This window comes from Passer domesticus, chromosome W, assembly GCF_036417665.1.
Source record: "Passer domesticus isolate bPasDom1 chromosome W, bPasDom1.hap1, whole genome shotgun sequence".
Taxonomy (NCBI): Eukaryota; Metazoa; Chordata; class Aves; order Passeriformes; family Passeridae; genus Passer; species Passer domesticus.
In genome coordinates, this window is record NC_087511.1 from 42,089,907 (window position 1) to 42,112,488 (window position 22,582).

Below are 22,582 nucleotides of genomic sequence, written 5' to 3' on the forward strand. Positions count from 1 at the left end.
ACACAGAAAATCTTCTGAAGCATCTGAAAAAGGTAGTAATAGGAAGGGGAATGACTGAAATTGTGCAGTCTACAGTGAGCAAATATGAAATCTGCTGTCAAAATAATCCTGATACAAGCAAAAGTGTAGTGCTAGGGGTGACAAAGGCCAGAGACCTTCTTGGAGAATATTGGCAGGTGAATTTTGCTGAGTTACCACATAATGAAGGATTCAGGTACGTGCTGATGTTAGTTGACACCTTCAGTGGATGGCCTGAAGCTCACCCCTGTCGTACTAACACAACAAAAGAACTAGTAGAAGTCTTGCTCAATCATATAATTCCAAGGTTTGAGGTTCCTTTGGAGTTGTCATCAGATAGAGGGCCGCAGTTTGTTGCAACAGTAATGGGGGAGGTTAGTCGAATTCTGGGAATTGCTTGGCATCTGTATACACCCTACAGACCCCAGGTGAGTGGTAAAGTTGAACATATGAATGGAACCCTCAAAACACAGATTAGCAAAATTTCTCAAGAGATCTGTGACATGGGTTCAGGCTTTGCTTATAGCCTTACTGAGATTTCACATACAATCAAGGCAGAGGGGCAACATAAGTCCTTATGAGATATTGTATGGCAGGCCACGTAGAATTCTGCATATCCCCAGAGAAATCCATATGAGAGGGAAAATTGACTAACAAAAGTATTTAATGGCTTTAAGCTCCACTTTGAAGAAGCTCCAGAGATTTGATGTGTTATCCAGACCCATAGGACTGGACACACCTGCTCATCTGTTCCAGGCTGGAGACTGAATCTATGTTAAATGGTGGGACAGTGACCCCCTGCAAGCTAAGTGGAGAGGACCATTCCAAGTCCTGCTGACTACCCTCATTTCAGTCAAAGTTGCTGGCAAGGGACCCTAGATTCACTACTCTAGAGTTAAAAAGGCTTCTGTTCCTGAAATAACTGGGAAAACAGAGACAGATACAGATGATGATATGGTTTAAACTGTTCTTTCCTGTCTGTTATCCACACCATTGGTAACCAATGACTCAGATGTAGACCCAAAATTTGCAAAACAGAATGGCTCTCAATTTCCTACTAGCCTCACAAGGGGGCATGTGTACAGTCATTAATACTAGTGTTGTGCTTATGTAGATCAGAGAAGAAGGATTAATAAAGATTTGGCTAAAATCTGGAGATAAATTCTACATCAGGTAACTCTCACAGATCTTTCATACACTTACCTCATGGTTACCAAATTGGGCTTGGATAAAACAACTATTTATACTGGCTATATTTGTAGTTGGTGTCTGCATAATAGCTGGCTGTATGGTTTGATGCTGTGATTTCTGGTCAGCATTATGGTCTAACATCAAATCTAAGTGGTAGAGACTAAACAATGTGGAATTTTTGTCAAGTATCTAAAGGGGGGAATGATGCTCAAAGATTTTTAGCTTTTATGTATTCTTCATGTATTTGTAGCTTTGTAGACTGTTAATGCATGGTTGTAACTTCTAGTACTTTTCCAGCTCTCTTTCCCACTGCAAACAAACCCTTATTGATACATTCCTGAAATTCTGTTTAGTCTTATTTGTTAATTTAGCAAGGACATTTTGTTTTGCATCATGTACCATAGACATAATAAAGGTAGAGCTAGAGGATCAGGAGCGAGGGATCCAATGGGGCAGAACCTGGGGGGGAGACTACCTAACCAACTGCTCTTCTAATTGCACAATATTTGCTAGATATACTAATTGCTCGATCTTATAAAATTGTGCAATTCTAATTCCAGGCGTGGTTTTTCGCCATATTGTGTACCTGAAGGCTTTCAAGTAAAGGTTTGCTTTTATATTATCATTTTAATGTTGTTTGGGAAGGTTTTGTTCTATTTCCAGGCAACACCGCAAGGCACCATTTTAGGCCCAGTTGTCTTCAACATCTTCATAAACAACTTAAATGTAGGACTTGAAGCTATATTGAGTAAGTTTGCTGATGACACTAAATTGGCACGAGCTGTTGACTGCTTCAAAAGCAGAGAGGCCCTGCAGAGAGACCTCGATAAATTAAAGGGCTGGGCAATCATCAACTGTGTCAAGTTTAACAAGGGCAAGTGTCAGATTCTGCACCTGGAATGGGGCAACTCTGGATATATGGACAGACTCGGGAACAAGAGGCTGGAGAGCAGCTCTGAGGAAAGGTACCTGTGGGTCCTGGTTGATGGCAAGTTGAATATGAGAACAGTGTGCCCTGGAGCCACAAGGATCAACCATATCCTGGGGTGCATCAGGCAAAGCATTGCCATCTGCTTGAGGGAGGTGATTTTCCCGCTCTACTCTGCACTGGTGCAGCCTCACCTCAAGGCCTGTGTGCAGTTTTGAGCACAAGCACCACACTATAAGAAGGACTAGTGATAGGCCCTGAGGAAACAGCTGGAGCAGTGTCAGAGGAGGTTTAGATTGGATATAAGGAAAAGGCTCTTTACCCAGAGGGTAGTTGGGCACTGGAACAGGCTTCCCAAGGAAGTGGTCATAGCCCCAAGCCTGACAGTTCAAGAAGTGTTTGCACAATATTCTCAGGCATGTGGTGTGACTCTTGGGGCGGTCCTGTGCATGGTTAGGAGTTGGACTCAATGATCCTTGTAGGTCACTTCCAACTCAGGCTATTCTATGATTCTATGATACTCTTGAATCGAGGGTTTAAAAAAATTGAAAGAGTTAAGAGATTACCTAGATTTAGTTAAGGGGATAGAAACAATTTATAATGATTAATAGTAAGAAGAGTAGAAGTAATGGGGAATAGTTAATTATGAGCAGATGGAGTAGTTAAGGCTAGAGTAATATATCACTGGCTTGTTCTTACTGTGTTTGAAGAAGCAGGATGGGAATGCAGACTTAATTGTGAAAAAGAAGAGGACCGTGACTGCACCTGTGCCCCAAAACCAGCTAGGACCAGGTTGGGGGGCTTGAACTACAGCCCAGGGGTCAGAAAGCCTGCCAACACACAAAGGTGAAATGGTCACCCTGAGGAAGACGTTTATTACTTGAAAGGGACCACCGACCCATTTTAAGCCCACCAACTTAAAATCAATCAAGAGACTGTGCAGATGTGAAGGAACTTTGGACTCATTATAATGCATTTTAATACGAAGCGGGGGTAGGCAGGGTTAGGTAAGGAATATGTATAGGCATTCCAGGAAATTATATGAATATATAAGACTTTTTTGGATAAATAAGGGAGAAGAAGCCTTGTGATTTTGCACACGTCTTTGGGAGGCTACTTCCCGTATGCCCAGTGCTGTCAATAAACATACCACTTTCTAATTTTAACTAGTTGGAGAGTTCTATTCTGTGCTTCACTCCAAACTTCCACTCTCCCTCATTTCCAATTACAGAGAAAGGCCATTATATCTCCAGGGTGCAGTGCTGATTTACTTCAGAGTCAGCAGAAGACACCTCTTCCACAGAGTAGAGATGTCCTCTGACACTTCCATCTAGATCCTTTCTGTACCAAGTTAAGTCAAAAGCAAGTAACTTATATTTGATTAAAGGTTAAAATTAGCAAAAGACTACTCTAGAAGAGAGGGTGATTAAATTTTTTGCATGCTATCTCCACAAAAATCTAACAGTATAATTTCTAGTGATACCAGATAATTAGCTTTATTTGGGGAGGGAAAAAGCAAATAGATTATGTTCAAGGCTTACCACTAAGCAGTTCAATCCAATTTTGTACTGTTTCAGGAGGTTGGGTCTCTTTTATGTGTTTCAGAGCTTCATCAAGCAGAACATCCCCTGTAGGAGCATCTGACTTGCAAATTACCTAGGACAGAATAAAATGCAGTCGGTATTTTTACTTAATTCATATACCATACAATAAACATCCAACAATAAAAACTTGAAAAATCTACCTGTTATCAGAACCAAGGAAAATGTTAATGGGTGAGGAATGTTCTCAAAGAATATGCAAGTTTAAAAAATACCTAGTTGTTAGAAAAACTATTTAGGATTTTAATTACAAAGCTCTGTTATGTCTTATCTATAACCTCTATTAACCTTAATTGACCAGAGCTATAATATTAATAACACGCTTAATACCTAATTTTTTAAGGAAGATAATCAACTAACATGGCCAGGTCCTTCACTTTCTCCCCAAAACAAAGTATACTAAAAGTGTGCTAAATTGCTCTCTGATAACAGTCCATTTTACTGCTTCAAGTCACTTTATTCAGACTAGTGTAGATAGACAATTATGAGTCAAGGGGTCAGCTAGAAATGTAATTAGGATAATTGAAAACTGCAGATGAGTCGAGGGGCCAGCTGAGAATATAATTAGGATAGTAGAAGATTACATATTTTAGTTAATATTTTAACATTAGTTAACAAGCTAAGTTAGTAATATAGCTAACAAGAATCACGTACCTTAGTTAAAGAATAATAAATATATTAAGAAAGAGAAACTAGAAGTGACAGGGATAGATGGAACAATTGTGAAGGAGCAGAAACTATAGAAATACCTTACCTCAAGAATAATCAAACAGGAGAGGCTTGGACTGTGACCAGCAGGTCAAAAAGGTCCTGCCAACTAGCTATAGGTAAAGAGTTCACCATGAGGAAGATTACTTTCTTCCTCCCATATGACTACTCCCTTATTTAAAAATCCCACCAACCCAATTAAGGGAGTACAATTGCGCAGCTATAATGGATATTCAGCTGATTATAATATGAAACGGGCAGGTAATGATTATGTATTATGTGTCCTTAGAAACCATGTAAATATGTAAAACCTTTTCTGTATAAATAGAGAGCAGGAGTCTGCAACTCCTTGCACATGTCTTTGGAAACAATTCCACAAGTGTCCAGCGCTGTAATAAATACCCTTCTTTTCAACTTTAATTAGTTGAAGAGTCTTCTGTCCGTGCTTCAGTTAGGCCATGTAAAATTGATAAATCTATTAGAAAGTGAAAAGGCAGGAAAAATGCTTTTCTTCTTCTGTATGTTGATGGATAAAATAGGTTCAAGACAACATCTATCGGTTTTACAGCACCGAAGAACATTTTAACCAACAACACTAAGTTCCATTCACTAACAGTTAAAATACACATATTAGGCAAAATATGTATGTACCAATATGTTGCATTGCAAGCTGATCTGTAGTTAGCATTAATTCAGTTATAAATAAGGTCTAACCCAGCTCGGTGGACTAGCCTCTGGGCTGACTGACAGTCTTCGGCCAGTGGCAGCTCTCCTGACATGCAGGCATTTGATTGGTTCAGAATCTGGGGGCACACAGAGACAGGCCAATGTCTGCATAGCACCGGGAGTTTTGAATTGTGTTGGATTCAATAAACGAAGCTGTTTGTCTGAGCAAACACGACTGGTCTGTCTTATGTTAAGTCTCAGACACAGGAACACCAACATGTCACCAATAAACCCCTTAATATGCAGGCATAAATGAAACGTCACTTAAGTTTGTTATTAAATAACTTCAAAAATTATTTTTCCCCCCAAGAGACCACAGGAGAGAGAGAAAAAAATAATTTACAGTACCATAATAAACTTTAAGAATGTAACTGCTTTTTTACCAGTATAAGTAGTTGTATGATGCTAGCCACTGGAGTATAAACACTAACTACAACAGTTGTATAAACCATGTACAAATACCCTTTTTTCTCTGGTTAGAAAAACAAGAACGCCAAACTAAAACATACAGATTTAACTAGTAATCCAAGTCACAGAATCACAGAATGGATAGGGTTGGAAAGGACCTCAGTTGGTTCATCTCATCCAACCTCTTGAATATCTCCAGTGACTGAGACTCCACACCTTCTCTGGTCTCTCTTCCAGTCCTCAGTCACCCACACAGGAAAGAAGTTCTTCCTCATATTCAGGTGAATCAGTCTCTGCCCGTTGCCACTTGTCCTATTGGTTGCCACCACTGAGAAGAACCTGGATGCATCTTCTGACATCGTCCCTTCAGATAATTATAGACATTGATAAGGTCACCTCTAAGTTGTCTCAAGGCTGAACAGGCCAAATTCTCTCAGTCCATCCTCTTAAGAGAGATGTTTCAGTCCCCTCATCATCTTTCACACCCTCTACTGGACCTGCTCCAGGAACTCCATCTCTCTGTTGCACTGAGAAGCCCAGAACTGGACACAGCACTCCAGATGTGCCTCACCAGGGCTGAGTAGAGGGGCAGGATCACCTCCTTCAACCTGCTGACAATGCTCTTCCTAATGCACCCCAGGATACCATTGGCCTTCTTGGCCACAAGGGCACATTCCTGGCTCATAGACAGCTTGTTGTCCACCAGGACCCCCAGGTCCTTCTCTGCAGCTCTGCTTTCCAGCAGGTCACCCCCAGCCTGTACTGTGTGGTAATCACATATCCTCTGAACAGAGAGAGACATAATTCTCTCCCAGGATTTTCCTGGGAAGCTGTGAGAAGCTGTGAAAAAGCGCAGAGAAAACAATTCTTATCTCCATTTGCTGCACCTGTTGTTGTGCACAGGTGGAATGTGTTATGGAGATTGTTTACCAAAGGGTGGTTTCTTAATTGGACTCTGGTGATGGTGTTTTGATTGATTGACCAATTAGGTCAAAGCTGTATCGGACTGTCTGGCAAGGGTGATGGGTTTTCCTAATAGTATAGTATAGTATAGTATAGTACAGTATAGTATAGTACAGTATAGTATAATATAGTGTAGTACAATAAAGCACTTGCCTTTGTTCAATTTCAGATGGTTCCTCTCTGCTCATCTTTCCAACCTGTCAAGGTCCTTCTGAAGGGCAGCACAGCACTCTGGAGTATCGGCCATTCCTCCCAGCTTTCTGTCACCAGCAAACTTGCTGAGGAGGCATCTGCCCCTTTGTCCAAGTCATTGGTGGATAAGTTAAACAATATTTGGTCCAGTAAAGAACCTTGGGGTATATCACCAGTGACAGTCTTCCAACTAGACCCTGTGCCACTGATCATGGCCCTCTGGGATCTGTTGTTCAGGCACTTCTCAATACACCTCACTGTCCACTCATCCAGTCCACACTTCCTGAGTCTGCCTATGAGTATGTTGTGAAAGACAGTGTTGAAAGCTTTGCTGAAGTCCAGGTAGACAATATCCACTGCTCTCCCATCATCCATCCAGGAAATTGTTTCATCATTGAAGGCAATCAGGCTGTTGAAGTATGATTTACTGTTAGTGAATCCATGCTGACTACTCCTGATCACCTTCTTGTTGTCCATGTGGATATGTGGATAGACATGGCCTCTGAATGAGATGCTCCATCAGCTTTCTGGAGACGGAGGTGAGGCTGACTGGCCGGTAGTTCCCTGGGTCCTCCTTCTTGACCTTTTTGAAGACTGGAGTGACATTTGATTTCTTCCAGTCTTCAGGCACTTTTCCTGATCTCCACAGCCTTTCAAAGATGATTGAGAGTGGCCTAGCAGTGATGTCTGACAGCTCTCTCAGTACTTATGGGCACATCCTATCAGGGCCCATGGACTTGTGGATGTCAGGTTTGCCTAGGTGTTCTCTAACCCAATCCTCCTTGACTAAGGGAAAGTTGTCTTTCCAGCATTCTTTAACTCTGGTCTTCTGGGTCAGAGATCCCTGAGGGTTGATCTTGTCAGTGAAGACCAATGTAAAGAAGGCGTTCAGTAACTCTGTCTTCTCTGCATCCTGTCACTAAGGTCCCACTCCATTTAGGAATGGCCCCACACTATCCTTTGTTTTCCTTTTGTTATTGAAAAAGCCGTTCTTGTTGTCCTTGACATCCATGATAAGATTTAATTCCAGATGGTCCTTGGCCTTCCTTTTCTCATTTGTACCTTCTCTGACAACCTTTCCATATCCATTCCAAATGGTCTGACCCTGTTTCCACCTCCTGTGTACTTCCTGCTTATGCTTGAGTTCTTTATTCTTGCATGAAGGTCTCTTGCCACCTTTGCTCAATTCCTTGCTCATTGGGATGCACTGTTCTTGAGCCTGGAGGAAGTGATTCTTTAATATCAACCAATTCTCTTGGACTCCTCTTCCCTGCAGGGCCTGTTTCCATGGGATTCTTTCAAGAAGATCCCTGAAGAGGCTAAAGTTAGCTCTCCTGAAGTCCTTGGTTGTAATGTTACTTACTACTTTGTTTCCTCTTCTCCCGATACTCAACTTCACAATCTCATGGTCACTAGAGCCAAGGCTTCCCCCAACCTTCACATCTCCAATAAGGCCTTCCCTGTTTGTTAGTTTAAGGTCAAGCAGCATGCCTTTCCTTGTGGGATTCTCTACTACCTGTGATAGGAAGTTGTTATCAATGGTTTCCAGGCACCTCCTGGACTCTTTGTGCTTCACTGTGTTGCTTCTCCAGCAGATGTCAGGGTAGTTCAAGTCCCCCACAAGAACCAGGGCCTGTGACTTTGAGGCTACTTCAAGCTGCCTGTAGAAGGCCTCATCCACTTCTTCCTCCTGCTCAGGCAGCCTGTAGCACACACCCACAACAGTGTCACCCTTACTAGTCTGCCCTTTTATCCTAACCCATAAGCTCTCCCCCCACTTGTTATCCACCCCAAAACAGAGCTCAAAACATTCCAAGTGTTGCCTCACATAGAGGGCAACTCCACCACCACACCTTCTTGATCTGTCTCTCCTAAACAGCGTGTAGGCCTTCATGACAACATTCCAGTTGTGAGCTATCCCACCACGTCTCTGTAATCGCAATGAGATAAAAGCCCTGTGACTGCACATAGATCTCTAGTTCCTCCTACTTTTTCCCCATCCTGTATGCATTGGTGTACAGGCACTTTATAGAGGTATTTGAGTGTGTTAATATCCTAGCGGGGGTGCAAAGGGATGGCCCATAGTCCTGTCTTGTGGTTACATCTTTGGCTGCTTGTGCTTGAAAGGGGTATTCCCTCTTAAACTTCCTTTTGCTACTTGAGTGGTTGCTAAAGTTGTCCCCTTCTCACACCTTATCTCTGTTGAGCCTGGCCCTGTCCCTCTCGCATTAAAATCTAGTTTAAAGCTCTCTTAAGGAGCCCTTCTAACTCCTGAGCTAAGATCCTTTTTCCCCTTTGAGATAGGTGGACCCTGTTTGTTGCCAGCAGGCTTGGTCCTGTATAAACTGACCCACGACCAAAATCCCCAAAATTCTGCTGGTAACACCAGTTCTGAAGCCAGGTATTATTTTTCAAGGTCTTCCTGTTTCTTGCCCCATCATTCCCTGCAACTGGCAGGACAGAAGAGAACACAATTTGTGCTCCAGATCCCTTGACCAGTCATCAAAAGGTCCTGAGGCCCCTCTTGATTCTCTACAGCCTTCTTGTTGAGACTTCGTAGGTACTCAACTGGAAAACCAGTAGCAGGTAATAGTCAGTGGGCCTTACCAGGCTGGGAAGTTTCTTGGTGACATCCTGTATTGGTTTGGCACGGTCTGGTTTTGAGCAGGAGGGGGCCACAAATATGGCTCCTGTGGGAAGCTGCTAGAAGCATCCCACCATGTCTGGAAGAGCCAATCCCTGATGGCTCTAAAGATGGACATGCTGCTGGCCAAAGCTGGGCCAATGAGAGGTTGGTAACACCTCTGTGATGACATATTTAAGAAGAAAATCAAATCAAAGTCACAGACTTTTTGCTCCTAGTCAGAGAAGAGGAGGAGGTGAGAACATGTGAGGGAAAACAACATGGCGACACCAAGATCAGTGGAGAAGGAGGGGGAAGAGGTGCTCCAGGTGCTGGAGCCGAGATCCCTCTACAAGCTGTGGTGATGACCATGGTGAAACAGGCTGTCCCCCTGCAGCCCATGGGTCCATGGGGGATGCAGAGATCCACTTGCAGCTTGTGGGGGAGGTGCCCACGTCAGAGCCAGTGGATGCCTGGAGGAGGCTGTGATCCAGTGGGAGACCCGGTGGAGAGAGGGGGCCAGTGCTTCCAGTCTGAAGCAGCCTTTCTTTGGAGGATTGCACCCCATGGAAAGAGAGACCCAAGTTGTGGCAGTTTTGGGAGAACTGTCTGCCCATGGGGGGAGTTCACATTGCAGCAGTTGCAGTATGGCTGCTGGTCGTGAGAGTGGACCCACGCCAGAGAAGTTCATGGAGAACTGTGTCCCGTGGGAGGGACCCCACGGCCTCACAGGGGAAGGACTCCTCTCCCAGAGCAGTAGAAGAAAATCTCGGTGATGCACTGACCAAACCCCCATGTCCTGTCTCCCTGTGGTGTTGGTGGGAAGGAGGGAGGGGCTGGGGGGAAAAAGGTGTTTTAAGGGCTTATTTTACTTCTCATTATCCTCCTCTGATTCTGTTAGTAATAAAATTCACTTTGCAATTTAAGTTGAGCCTGCTTTGCCCTTGAAATATTTCTTCTGGTCCTTATCTCACTCATGAAGTGTTCTTTTTTTTTCCCCTCATCTGCCCAGCTGTGAGCGAGCGACTCTTATGGATGCCTGGTGTTGGGCCAGCGTCAAACCACAACACATTCTTTACCCAGGCCTCAGGGAGGCAGCATACTTCCCTATGGGTTGGGTCTGGTTGGCATATCAGGCCTTCCCTTCCAGCCCTGCCCTGTGTAACCCTTCCAACCCCAATGAACCTTCATCCATTTCCTCATATTCCTGGTCCTCAGATTCCAGGGCCTCATACCTATTGTATAAAGGGCACCTGGGAAGGTGAGGTAGATTGGGAGTGGATTTGCTTGCCACCCTGAGCAGAAACCTGTTTCCACTTCCCTCCCTCTCTAAGGTGTCCTCCTGCCGGGTCGTGAGAAGGTAGGGGATGCATTGCTTCTTGTGAAGTGGATGGTAGGTCCATTTGTCTAAGGCATGGTAGAGTGCAGCTCCACCAGTCAATCTCCTCAGAGTCCCTAATACTTCTTAGCTTTTCTACTTCATCTCTCAGTTCCACCACTAGGCTGAGAAGATCATCATTGTGACATAATCTAGTCTAGCCCAAGTCAATATGTTTGAATAAAAGTACAACAAAACCAAAATTCTATCTTTCTTTAGGAAAAGAAGAATTACTACTGTTTCACAGCTATTTATGAAAATAATTATTTAATCTGACAATTTAAATAGCTTTAAAAGGTAGCACTTTATAAGCATCAGGTAAAAAGATAACAGGCAATTGACAGAAAAATAAACACCTCAAAACTGTTCCACATATACAAGGGAAGCAGCAAGTGAAAGATCTTAGTTTTGGTAAAACTTCACAGTAGTCAGAAAGGTGCCCTAGAAAAGCTTTAAGTGTCCTATTGAAATGCATCTCAAGTTCAGTTCTGTTCTGTAGTTCTAATAATCCTTACTACAAACAATAGAGAAGCACAATACATTTTCAGGTTGACACTGAAATGAGTTGCAATGTCAAGACAGCTTAAATACTGACAAGATGATTCCAAACTGGAGATGTCATGGTTTGACACTGGCCAAATGTCAGGCACCCACCAAATCTGCTCACTCACTCTCCCCTGTCACAGCTGGGCAGAAGAGAGAAAAATTTAATGAAGGCTCCATGAGTGAAGGACTGGAAGAAAACATTCCAAGGGTAAAACTGGTTCAGCTTAGAGATACAAAGTGAATTTATTACTAACAAAGTCAGAAGAGGATAATGAGAAAATAAGTCCTCAAAAAAACTTTTCTTCCCCCAGCCCCTCCCTCCTTCCCACCGACAACACAGGGAGAGGGATGTGGGGGTTTTGGTCAGTTTGTCACGTGAGATCTTCCACTGCTCAGGGAAAGGAGTCCTTCCCCTGCTACTCTGTGGGGTCCCTCCCATGGGAGAAAGTTCTCCATGAACTTCTCCAGAGTGGTTCCAATGTCACGAGCAGCAGTCCTCCCAAAACTGCTGCAATGTGAGTACCTCCCACGGGCAGTCATCCCAAAACTGCTGTGGCATGTGTCACTCTTCCATGGGGTGCAGTCCTCCAAGGACAGGCTGCTCCAGACTGGAAGCACTGGCCCCCTCTCTCCACCAGGTGTCCCACTAGATCACAGCCTCCTCCAGGCATCCACTGGCTCTGCCGTGAGCACCTCCCCCACAAGCTGCAAGTGGATCTCTGCATTCCTCGTGGACTTCCATGGGCTGCAGGGGGATATCCTGCTTCACCATGGTCATCATCACAGCCTGCAGAGGAATCTCGGCTCTGGCACCTGGAGCACCTCTTCCCCCTCCTTCTCCACTGATCTTGGTGTCGCCATGTTGTTTTCCCTCACATGTTCTCACCTCCTCCTCTTCTCTGGCTAGAAAAAACTGTACCCACTTTGTTTGATTTTCTTAAATATGTCATCACAGAAGCATTCTCATCATCTCTAATTGGCCCAGGCATGGCCAGCGGCATGTCCATCATTAGAGACATCAGGGATTGGCTCTACCAGACATGGTGGAAGCTTCTAGCAGCTTCTCACAGAAGCCACCTCCATGCCCCTCCCCACTACCGAAAACCAGGCTGTGCAAAACCAACACAGATATGCGCAAAGTCAATTAAATTAAATTTAAAAGAAACTCAAATAGTATAGTCAGTATGAGAAAACAGATGACAAATATAAAAGATGTAATAAATTACTATATAGTTCAGAATGACAGAAAAAAGCATCTAGTAATTCTAGCAGTTGACTACAACCCAAATGAATCAACAAAAGCCAAGTCTTTCAAGAAAGTAAGATTTTCATTCAAAGCTCTATTAACAGGAAATTGCTGTAGAGATCTTCATGAATACCTAACACGTCATAGCTGGAATACTATGTTCAATTTAGATGGTGTCTATAAAGCACAGAAACTAAGATTTAAATAAAAATCAGCAAGAATGAACCAGTCCTCAATGCCAGGCTAACAATAATGACGTTTAGATCTAAAAAGAAGCATGTAAGATTGCCATGGTTTCATCCCAGTTGGCAACCAAGCCCCTTGCAGCTACTCATGCACTCCCCCACCAGCAGGATCATGGAGACAATTGGAAGGGTGAATGTGGAGACCCTGGGGGACATCCCCTGAGTTGTCGAGACACAAGAAACTTCCCTCAAAAAGATGGTAAGACCCCATTGGCTCCTTCCCCTGTTCCTATGTCTGTTCCTATGTCCCTGAGCCACTCCTTCCCTATTCCAATTGGCCCTTATCTTTGTCCTGCCCCAAGAGCAAGGTCACCCCAGGCCCCTTGGGAGAGAGAAACCTGGACCCTCAACATGTGTTTGACTGGGGACTCTGAACATCTCACCGCACGGATGAATTAAACATCTATAGATACCATGCAAGGCCCTTTTTGCTTCTTTACCCTGGACTTTACTAGCAGCAATTCTGGCCGCAACAGGTGAAAAACAGAAAACTTATGTTAAGATAAAGACAGTTTATTACGTAAAGCAAAAGCCATGCACACAAGCAAAGCAAAACAAGGAATCCATTCACTGCTTTCCATGGGCAGGCAGGTGTTCAGCCATCTCCAGGAGAGCAGGGCCCCATCACGCATAATGGTTTCTCAGGAAGACAAATACCATAATTCCAAATGCCCCCCCTTTACTCCTTCTTCTCTCTTTATATACTGAGCACGATGTCATATGGTCTGGAATATCCCTTTGGTCAGTTTGGGTCACCTGTCCCGACTGTCTCTCCCCAGCCTCCTATGCACCCTCAACTTCCTTGCCAGCATGGCAGTGCAAAAAGCATTAAAGGCCTTGGCTCTGTGTAAGCCCTGCTCAGCAATAACTAAAGCATCTCTATATCATCAACCCTCTGTTCAGTACAAATCCAAAATGCAGCCCCATACCAGCCACTGGGAAGAAAATGAACTCTACCCCAACCAAAACCAGCACAAAGATATTTTTACAAAGAGGGTATCAAACAGTAGTTTAGGTTGTCTACTTTGGGAAAAATAAAATATACTAGCTTACTCTGGATATACAGAAGATGCAGGACGCATTGTCGAAAACTTGATCAGGCAAATGAAACATTCAGGGAGGTTTTTTAATTGCATTCAGTAGAGAATTTTAAGACTAAACATCTGCCAGGGAGGAACCAGAGAAACATGATTTTCTGTTACTGCATCAAGATTAAATGGTTCCTTGAGATACTGGTCTGATCTCCACTTTTTGAAGCTGGAGATCACTCCAGCCATAAATATCAGATATTTAGTTTCAAGAACATAGCAATGTTTTAATCCAGGCAGTCCCTTTTTAAAACTAAACACACAACAATGCATATTTAACTTTCTGATTTACAAGCTTGCACCAAGCTTAATTAACTCCATATAATGATATTGCATATCTCCCAGGCTTATATCAAGACTTAATTTTTTGGAGTTTCTCTAATTACACAAGAGCATACTTTGAGTTTTTAAGCTGCTAAACTGTGGTTATTAATAGCCACCCTTCAATAATTAGCCTAAAACCACCCAACATGTTTGAATTAACTGCTTTTTAAAAATTATGTTCCATTAGTATTTTAATTTCTTTGATGTAGTTCATATGAGTTGTTTCACAGTAACCTTGGTTACACTGGATCACTCCAGTTTACTGCAGTTGGTAACCTATTACTCACCATCTCACTTTAACAGGTAAAGTGTGAAGTCATCTTTTTGACCTGCTTTATAAAAAACAAGCAAACACACAAACATAAACCTCACTAGAGATGTATCCCAAGCATAAAAGCATTTTTAAAGTAAGATTTAAAAAAAAAAGTTTAGAAAACAGCTTTTCTTGCTTATTTGGGGTTATGTTTTTTTACCACTGTAAAGAAGATTAAGAAGATCTTTTGAATATAATCCACCAGGACAGTATGAGCCTAAACATAGAGGCATTTAGAGGAAAGACCTGTAAGGAGTATAGACTCTCCCATTCAACTCAGGGCCCTATAAGCTCTTGGGAAGCCACAATACACTGTGATTTTCTTTCTCAACTTACTGTTCTCTGCAACCAGGCATACAGCACTATTTCTTCTCACATCTTTGCTACATTGCATATTCACTGCACAGATTTTTCTAATTACCCTTATGTCCTAGGTACAGGGATAAGGGGCAGAGTTTTAGCGCTGTTTATTCCACACCACCAACTTCATTGGAGGGGGAGAAGTTTTTGGCAAGGAACTACAACTTTTTTCTTGCCCTGGTTGTGGAAGGTTGTGGTTTTGTCCCCTTTAAAAAGCATGAGCAAAAGTGGAGGGATCCTCTTTCTTTTGTCAGGCTCACTTGGGAGAGGGAGTTGCCCTGCAAGACCCTAGCTGCCACCTGACATTGCTGCCACCAGGGAGAACCCTCCTGGGTGGTGTGGAGTGAGCAGCTCAGCAGCATAACTCTTTTTGGACAAAATAGCTTTTCAGGTTTTGCTTTGCCCTTGTTTTTCATAGTTTTCTCGCTAGGGGAGGGCATTAAACCGTGGAAACTCATTTGCCACATTGTTTCCTTTGTTCTCTTGAGCCACTGGTCCAGTGCAGGAGCCCCCCCACCATCTTGCCATTGTTCCCAGGGGGCCATATGGTGCGGAGTGTGGGAATAGCCTTCATCTTGTCTTTTTCTGGGGAAACTACATGGACCCAGCAGCAAGGGAACAACCACCATCTTGGTTTTGTCATAGTGGGCCAGGTGACATCTTTCAGTGGTGAATACCCTTTTTTTGTGGGTAAACCAATCTTTTGTACAACTGGTATGTTCATTACAATTTCTTCAGTAAATTGTGACTCCAACTTATAAACTCTCCTAGTCTTTTTTCTCCACTATTGAAAGGGGGTGGTTTGAGTGGGCTTAATTTTCCTGCCAAGTTTTAAAACCAGCACACCCTACTCTCAAACAAAAGTATTTTGGTTCACACTTTCACTGTATTTCCCTTGCCCTTTTTTTCCCAGCACATGCACATAGACAACAGGGGAACCCCATTGTCCTGAGTTGACTATATAATGCTTTTATCCCAAATCATCTGTTTATGCTAAAAAATAAGTTTTGCTCCTTTAAGACTTATTCCGAGAGTAAAGGGGGGAGACAAGAAGCGGGCAGTTTGTTTTCAGACACTGCACTCCTCCACATTCCTGCTCCTAGACTGTTGTTATCTGTAGCACAGACAGCAGGACAGAGCTCTCCTTTGTATTTAGTTAATTTTAGCTAGCTAAAGCAAAAAAGTTCCCCAGACTGTAGGGTTTTTTTTTTCCTTTTTCTTTAGACCTGTTTAAACCTTCTCTAGACTGAACACCCAGAAGAACACCGACAACTCACACCTATGGCCCACCGGGCCAGGCTTGGGCCACAGCATTTCCAGCGCTGGAGGGACTGATAAGAGACAGTGAGCCAAGCTGCAACCCGGGGAGGGGACTGTTCTGAGTTTGTCATCTCTTTTAGAGCAGCAAGAAGTTTTATTGTTTAATAAACAGTTTTTTCCACTTTTCTCCAATAAAGTATTTTTCCCGAACCAGTTAGAAGAAGGGCCAATTGAATCTGCTTTTCTAGAAGAACCCCTTTGGGGGTTCTCTCCCAAATTTGCCCTGAACCAGGAGAAATACATCCAGTGGCGCCCAATGTGTGCCTTGAGAAAGTGGAAAAAACCTTTATGGATTGCATGTTAGTTGTGCTTGCTCTGTAGTGGGTTAAAGCAGTCAGTAGCCATGTTGCTCCAATTCATAATGTCTCTTGGGGTAGAAGCCTTCATGTAGTTCTAGTCTTTAAACTTTTTTGAGGTTTTAATGCCTTTCTGGTCACTAAGATTATTGTCCCTAACAGGTAGTTTTTACAGTAAAGGGGCACAGATTAGAATAGCTATTGTGCTGGCCTTGGTGATAATGATTTATAGGGCATTTACAAAAATACTAAAGTCTGTTCAAGATATGTATGGTTTATAGTTTCTTTGTCCTACCCTGCGTCCCAGTTCCAATAGTATGTTTTGGGGTTTTATTAGTAATTTCACCTGGTTTGTTAGAGGAAGAGCAAGGGATGAGGCTTTCCAGCCTTTCCTTTCCTTTCCTTCTTCTTATTTGAATCTGTTATGTCACTTTTTGACAATGTTCAGTTTCCCCTGAATGTTAAAGAGACCATCTTTCTGGTATTTAATCTAGTAAGCTTCCTCTATACAGTCTGCAACTTCTCTAGAATGAGGGTTGAGATGTCCAAAAGAGCTGATGAGACCCCTGACCCAGAAGTAGACCCAAGCGTGGAAAATCCTGAGTGGTGTAGAGAATGGGAAAATATAGGCCAAATCCTGAAGGAATTTTCTGACCCTGTAGACTGGGATTTTTCACATGAACAAATTCAGAACCCAACTGAAGTAAGGAAATACCTGAAAGAGAAGTGCCATGATGACTCTAAAGAGAAAAAGCTCATTGAAATAAGCTGGGCCCTGGCATATGCTTATGACATACTGCTAGATACTGTAGGGCAGCAGATAGAGGCAGGGGGGCAGGAAGATAAATCAGCAGCTACCCCAGTCACTCAGGCTGCAGCCAACATCCCAGCTACTCAAGTTGTAACTAAACCAGACAGTAAACCTAAGCCACTGGCAGTCACCGTGGGAAAGAAGCACACAAGCAAAACCAATCTGCCAGTGAGCGACAATAATGATCCAAGAGAAAGACCCTCAACACCAATTACTGATACAAAAGACAAAGTTAAAGCAACTAACACAAGATCAGAAGCCACTATTGAGTTCTATTCCCTAAAAGACCTTTGTAATCTAAGGATTATACTGGAAGACCTGATAAATCTATAATTAGTTAGTTAGTCCATTTTTAGGATGCTGCAAGCGAAGCTACAATTTTAGACGGTAGTGAAGCAAGGTATTTGAGATTCCTGTCACATAATCCCATCATCAACCAAAGAATGATGAGGGAGGCTAACCCTCACAGCCTCTGGGCACAGGTCCTGGAAAGTATAGCACAAAGATACCTGTGTGCAGACGATCTATATATGCAGCAAACTGAATAGAAGACCATAGAACAAGGAATTCAATGCTTAAGAGAACTAGCAATAGCAGAGATTATCTTCTCAGATGACATAAACACCAGAAATCCAGACTTACTACCATGTACATCTGTAATGTGGCAAAAACTTATATGACTCGGGCCACAAGAATACGCTTCTGCTTTAGCAATAATGAATCAGAATGACAGTGAGAAGACTGTGCTTAATATGGCAAAGAAGCTCCGAGCATATACAGATGCTGTACATAGCCCAACACATGCCAGAATCGCAGCAGTAGAAGCACGTCTGCAGAAATTAGAAAATAAGATAGAAGAGAATCACAAAAAACTCAGGAAAGAGATTAAAGAGAGCTTTCTCCAAATCTCAGCAGTACAGATCAGAAGTTCTAGTATCCAACACAGAAGTTCCCCAGATGGGGAGAGAAGGTACACCCCACGAGCTGAGCTGTGGTTCTTCCTGCATGATTGCAGAAAAAACATAGGATAGAAAATCTACTGCTGCTCTGGCACAACAAGTGTGTGAATTAAAAGAAGGCAAAACTCAAAGAGGAAGTTCCACCAAAAGGGAAGCAGCTCCAGTAGCCCGTAACCAAACTGCCAGGTATGATGATGATGATGACAACAATATTTTCAATCCCCTTGAAAGAACCTCCAAGACATATGCCCAGGGAAAGAAGGATAACCAGGCTTAGAGGGGCCCTGCCTCTAGCCAGGTAGAGGCCAGGGAAAAAAAACGTGTTTTTTAGACTGTGTAGATTTGTTAGTCTGACACATCGGAACCACAAGAGTATAAAGCTTTGGTCGATGCTGGTGCACAGTGCACATTAATCCCATCAAGACATGTGGGGACAGAATCTGTTTCTATTGCTGGTGTGACAGGGGTATCACAGGATTTCACTCTAGTGGAAGCTGATGTGAGCTTGACTGGAAATGAGTGGAAGAAACACCCTATTGTGACTGGCCCAGAGGCCCCATGTATTTTGGGCATAGATTATCTTGGAAGTGGGTATTTCAAAGACCCAAAAGGACTCAGGTGGGCATTTGGGATAGAGGCTGTAGTGACAGAGGGTGTCAAGCAATTGAACACCTTGCCTAGACTATCAGAAAACCCATCTACAGTAGAACTCCTGAAGGTAGAAGAGCAACAAGTACCAATTGCCACCTCAATGGTGCACCACTGACAGTACCAAACAAATCAAAATGCCATGATCCCCACCCACAAAATGATCCGTGAGCTAGAGAACCAAGGGGTGGTCAGCAAGACCCACTCACCCTTCAACAGCCCCATTTGGCCTGTGTGTAAATCTGAAAGAGAATGGAGATTGACTGTGGACTACCGTGCATTAAGTGACTCCACCACTGAGCGCTGCTGTACAGACATACTAGAACTCCAATATGAACTAAAGTCCAAAGCAGCAAAGTAGTATACCACTATCAATATTACCAATACATTTTTCTCCGTTCCTCTAACAGGAGAATACAAGCCTCAGTTTGCCTTCACCTAGAGAAATGTGCAGTACACCTACAACCAACTGCTCCAGAAGTAGAAACACAACCCCACCATCTACCATAGACTAATCCAAACTACACTAAAAAAGAGTCAAGCTCCAAAACATCTACAATATATTAATGGCATAATTGTGTAAAAGAAAACAGCAGCAAAAGTGTTTAAAGAGAAAAAATCATCCAAATTCTCCTGAAAGCTGGCTTCACCATCAAAAAGAGCACAGTCAAGAGACCTGCTCAAGAGACCCAGTTTCTGAGAGTGAAGTAGCAAAATAGGCAGCATCAGATTCCCGCCTTTATCATCAACAAGATCACATCAATGTCTCCACCATCCAACAAAAAAAAAAACACAAGCTTTCCTAAGCACCCTAAGTTTCTAGAGAATGCACATTCCTGAGTACAGCCAAATTATAAGCCCTCTCTACCTAATCACCCACAAAAAAACACTTTCCACTGAAGCCCTGAACAACAAGCCTTTACCCAAATCAAACAAGAAATCTCTCATGCAGTATCCCTTAGCCCAATCAAGACAAAACCAGATGTGAAGAACATGGTCTACTCTGCAGCCAAGAACCATAGTTTATCCTAGAGCCTTTAGCAACAAGTACCTAGTAAGACTCAAAGGCGACCACTAAAATTTTAAAATCAAAACTACAAAAAGTCTAAAATCAACTATACTCCAACAGAAAAAAATAGCAGCCTATAAAAGAATCCAAACTGCCTCAGAAATAATAAGCACTAAAGCACAACTCCTCTTAACACCCCAACTACCAATACTAGAGTAAATGTTCAAAGCAAAAGTTCCCTCTATCCACCATACCACCAATACCACATAGAGCAAATAGATTGCTCTCATCACCCAACGCGCCCATATTAGAAAACTAAATTGCCCTAAAATTCTAAAATTAGTTACAAACTAACCAGAAAGTAAAAACTTTAGTCTCACTAATAAAAAAGAACAAAAAGTGGCACGTACTAAAGAAGCAACACCATATAACCAACTACCAGAAGAAAAAAACACAATATGCTCTTTTAACGAATTCTTACCACATTGTGAGAATGAAACAAAAATAAAAAGCAACCATATAGAGCCTCACACGACAAGTCACAAAAGCTACTAAAATAGAGCCAACTTACTAACTCAAAGCTATTCAACTAACCCTAAACATTGCTAAAAGAGAGAAGTAGCCAAAGCTCTACCTCTACACTAATTCATAAATAATAATGAATGGTCTATAAAAATAGCTAAAGAAGTAAAAAGAGACTAATTAGCAGGAAAAAAAAATTAAGCTACTAATGAGCAAAAAAACATTGATACCAAAATAAAGAAACTACCTGTAAAAGTTCACCATATAAATACCCATGTCCCCAAGAGTAAAGCCAATAAAGAACACCAAAACAATCAACAAATAGACCAAACTACAGAAATAAAAATATCAAAAATAGACTTAAATTAGCAACACAAAAGAAAGCTGTTCCTAACTCAATAAGCCCATGATGCCTCAAGACATCAGAGTAAAAATACCACCTATAAGCACAAAACCAAAAAGTAGATCTAACCATAAACAATATTTCTCAAGTTATCCATGACTGTACGATGTATACTACTATCAAACAGACCAAGCGAGTAAAGCCCTTATAATATAGTGAGCAGTAGTCCAAGTATAGAAAAGCCTAGCAGATTGACTACATCACACTGCCCCAGACACACCAAAGCAAACACTATGTGCTCACAATAGTAAAAACCACAAGATAGTTAAAAACCTACCCTGTACCTCATGCTACAGCCCATAACACCATCCTGGGCCTTAAACAGCAAATCCTTTAGAGGCATAGTACCCCTGAAAAAATTAAGTCAAACAAGACTCATTTCAAAAACAGCCTTATCAACACCTGAGTTAAAGAACATAGCATTAAGTGAGTATACCATATCCCCTACCATACACCAGCTGCAAACAAAGTAAAAAGTACAATAGACTGTTAAAAACCACCTTATAAGCGTTAAGCGAGAGATCTTTCAAAAATTAAGAACAACATCTAACAAAAACCACCTAGTTAGTTAACACCTAAAGCTCTACTCACTGAGTGAGCCCTGCCCAATCTGAACTATTACATAAAGAGTGCATGTCAGAAATTTATTAGAAAAGACAGTTTAAATCGATTCTACCTGAAGTACAGACAAACCCATTTGTAGAGTTGTTTTCACTCAAAAACCAAGTTACACATAGTAGATAATGCAGAAAGATAGAACAACACGATGTATACCTCAAAAAAATCTAATTGTTGAGTGAAAACTGTGTGTAAATATCGCTATTTACTAAATGTTACTACCATTGTCTATGTATAGCTATATATTAGATATATAATACATGTGTCTGTAGAGCTAGAATATATATTAGTTTTAGTAGTAAGCTAACAATATATAGATAAGGAGTAGAATGTCCTAAGTTAACTATATAATGCTTTTATCTCCAATCGTCTGTTCTGTTTATGCTAGATAATAAGTTTTACACCTTTAAGACTTATTCCAAGAGTAAAAAGGAGAAAGAAAAAGCGCACAATTTATTTTCAAACACTGCACTCACTCCTCCACATTCCTGCTCCTAAACTGTTGTTATCTACAAATAGACAAACAACAAAACAGAGCTCTCCTTCATTTTTAATTAGTTTTAACTAGCTAAAGCAAAAAAGTTCCCTAAACTATAGGGGGCTTTTCCCCCTTTTCTTTAAACCTATTTAAACCTACTCTAGACTAAACACCAACAACTCACACCTATAGCCCACCAAACCAAACCTGAGCAGCAGCATTTCCATCGCTGGAAGAACTAATAAAAAACTGAATAAGCCAAGCTACAACCCAAAAAAGAGACTTTTTTGAATTTGTCATCTCTTTTAAAACAGCAAAAAGTGTTATTGTTTAATAAACAATTTTTTCCACTTTTCTCAAAAATATATTTTTCCCGAACCAATTAAAAAGAAAACCAACTAAATCTACTTTTCTAGAAAAACCCCTTTAGGAGTTCTCACCCAAATTTACCCTAAACCAAAACACCAATCCACCTCTCTCCTACTCTCAATAATTTACTCTTCCTTGAAGGAAGATGTACTGACAGATGCTTCCTGCTTAATTCCAGAGTCCTAACAGCACAAGAATTGCTAGCAGAACTGCCACCTTTGAATTCCAGAGGCCAGACTTCAGCTTGTTTAGGACACTGGTTGACAGAGTCCCTTGAGAGGTGGTGCTGAA

The 22,582-nt window shown here is 42.0% G+C and overlaps 1 protein-coding gene across 1 annotated transcript in view; it reads right to left on the reverse strand.

Annotated features, from left to right (window-relative positions):
• LOC135288995 (Golgi phosphoprotein 3-like) overlaps window positions 1-22,582 on the reverse strand; it is a 146,599-nt gene that overhangs the window by 55,443 nt on the left and 68,574 nt on the right. Inside the window, exon 3 of the mRNA XM_064402372.1 lies at window positions 3,679-3,793. Coding sequence (XP_064258442.1) covers window positions 3,679-3,793 — 115 coding nt within the window. The remainder of the gene's footprint in view (window positions 1-3,678; window positions 3,794-22,582) is intronic.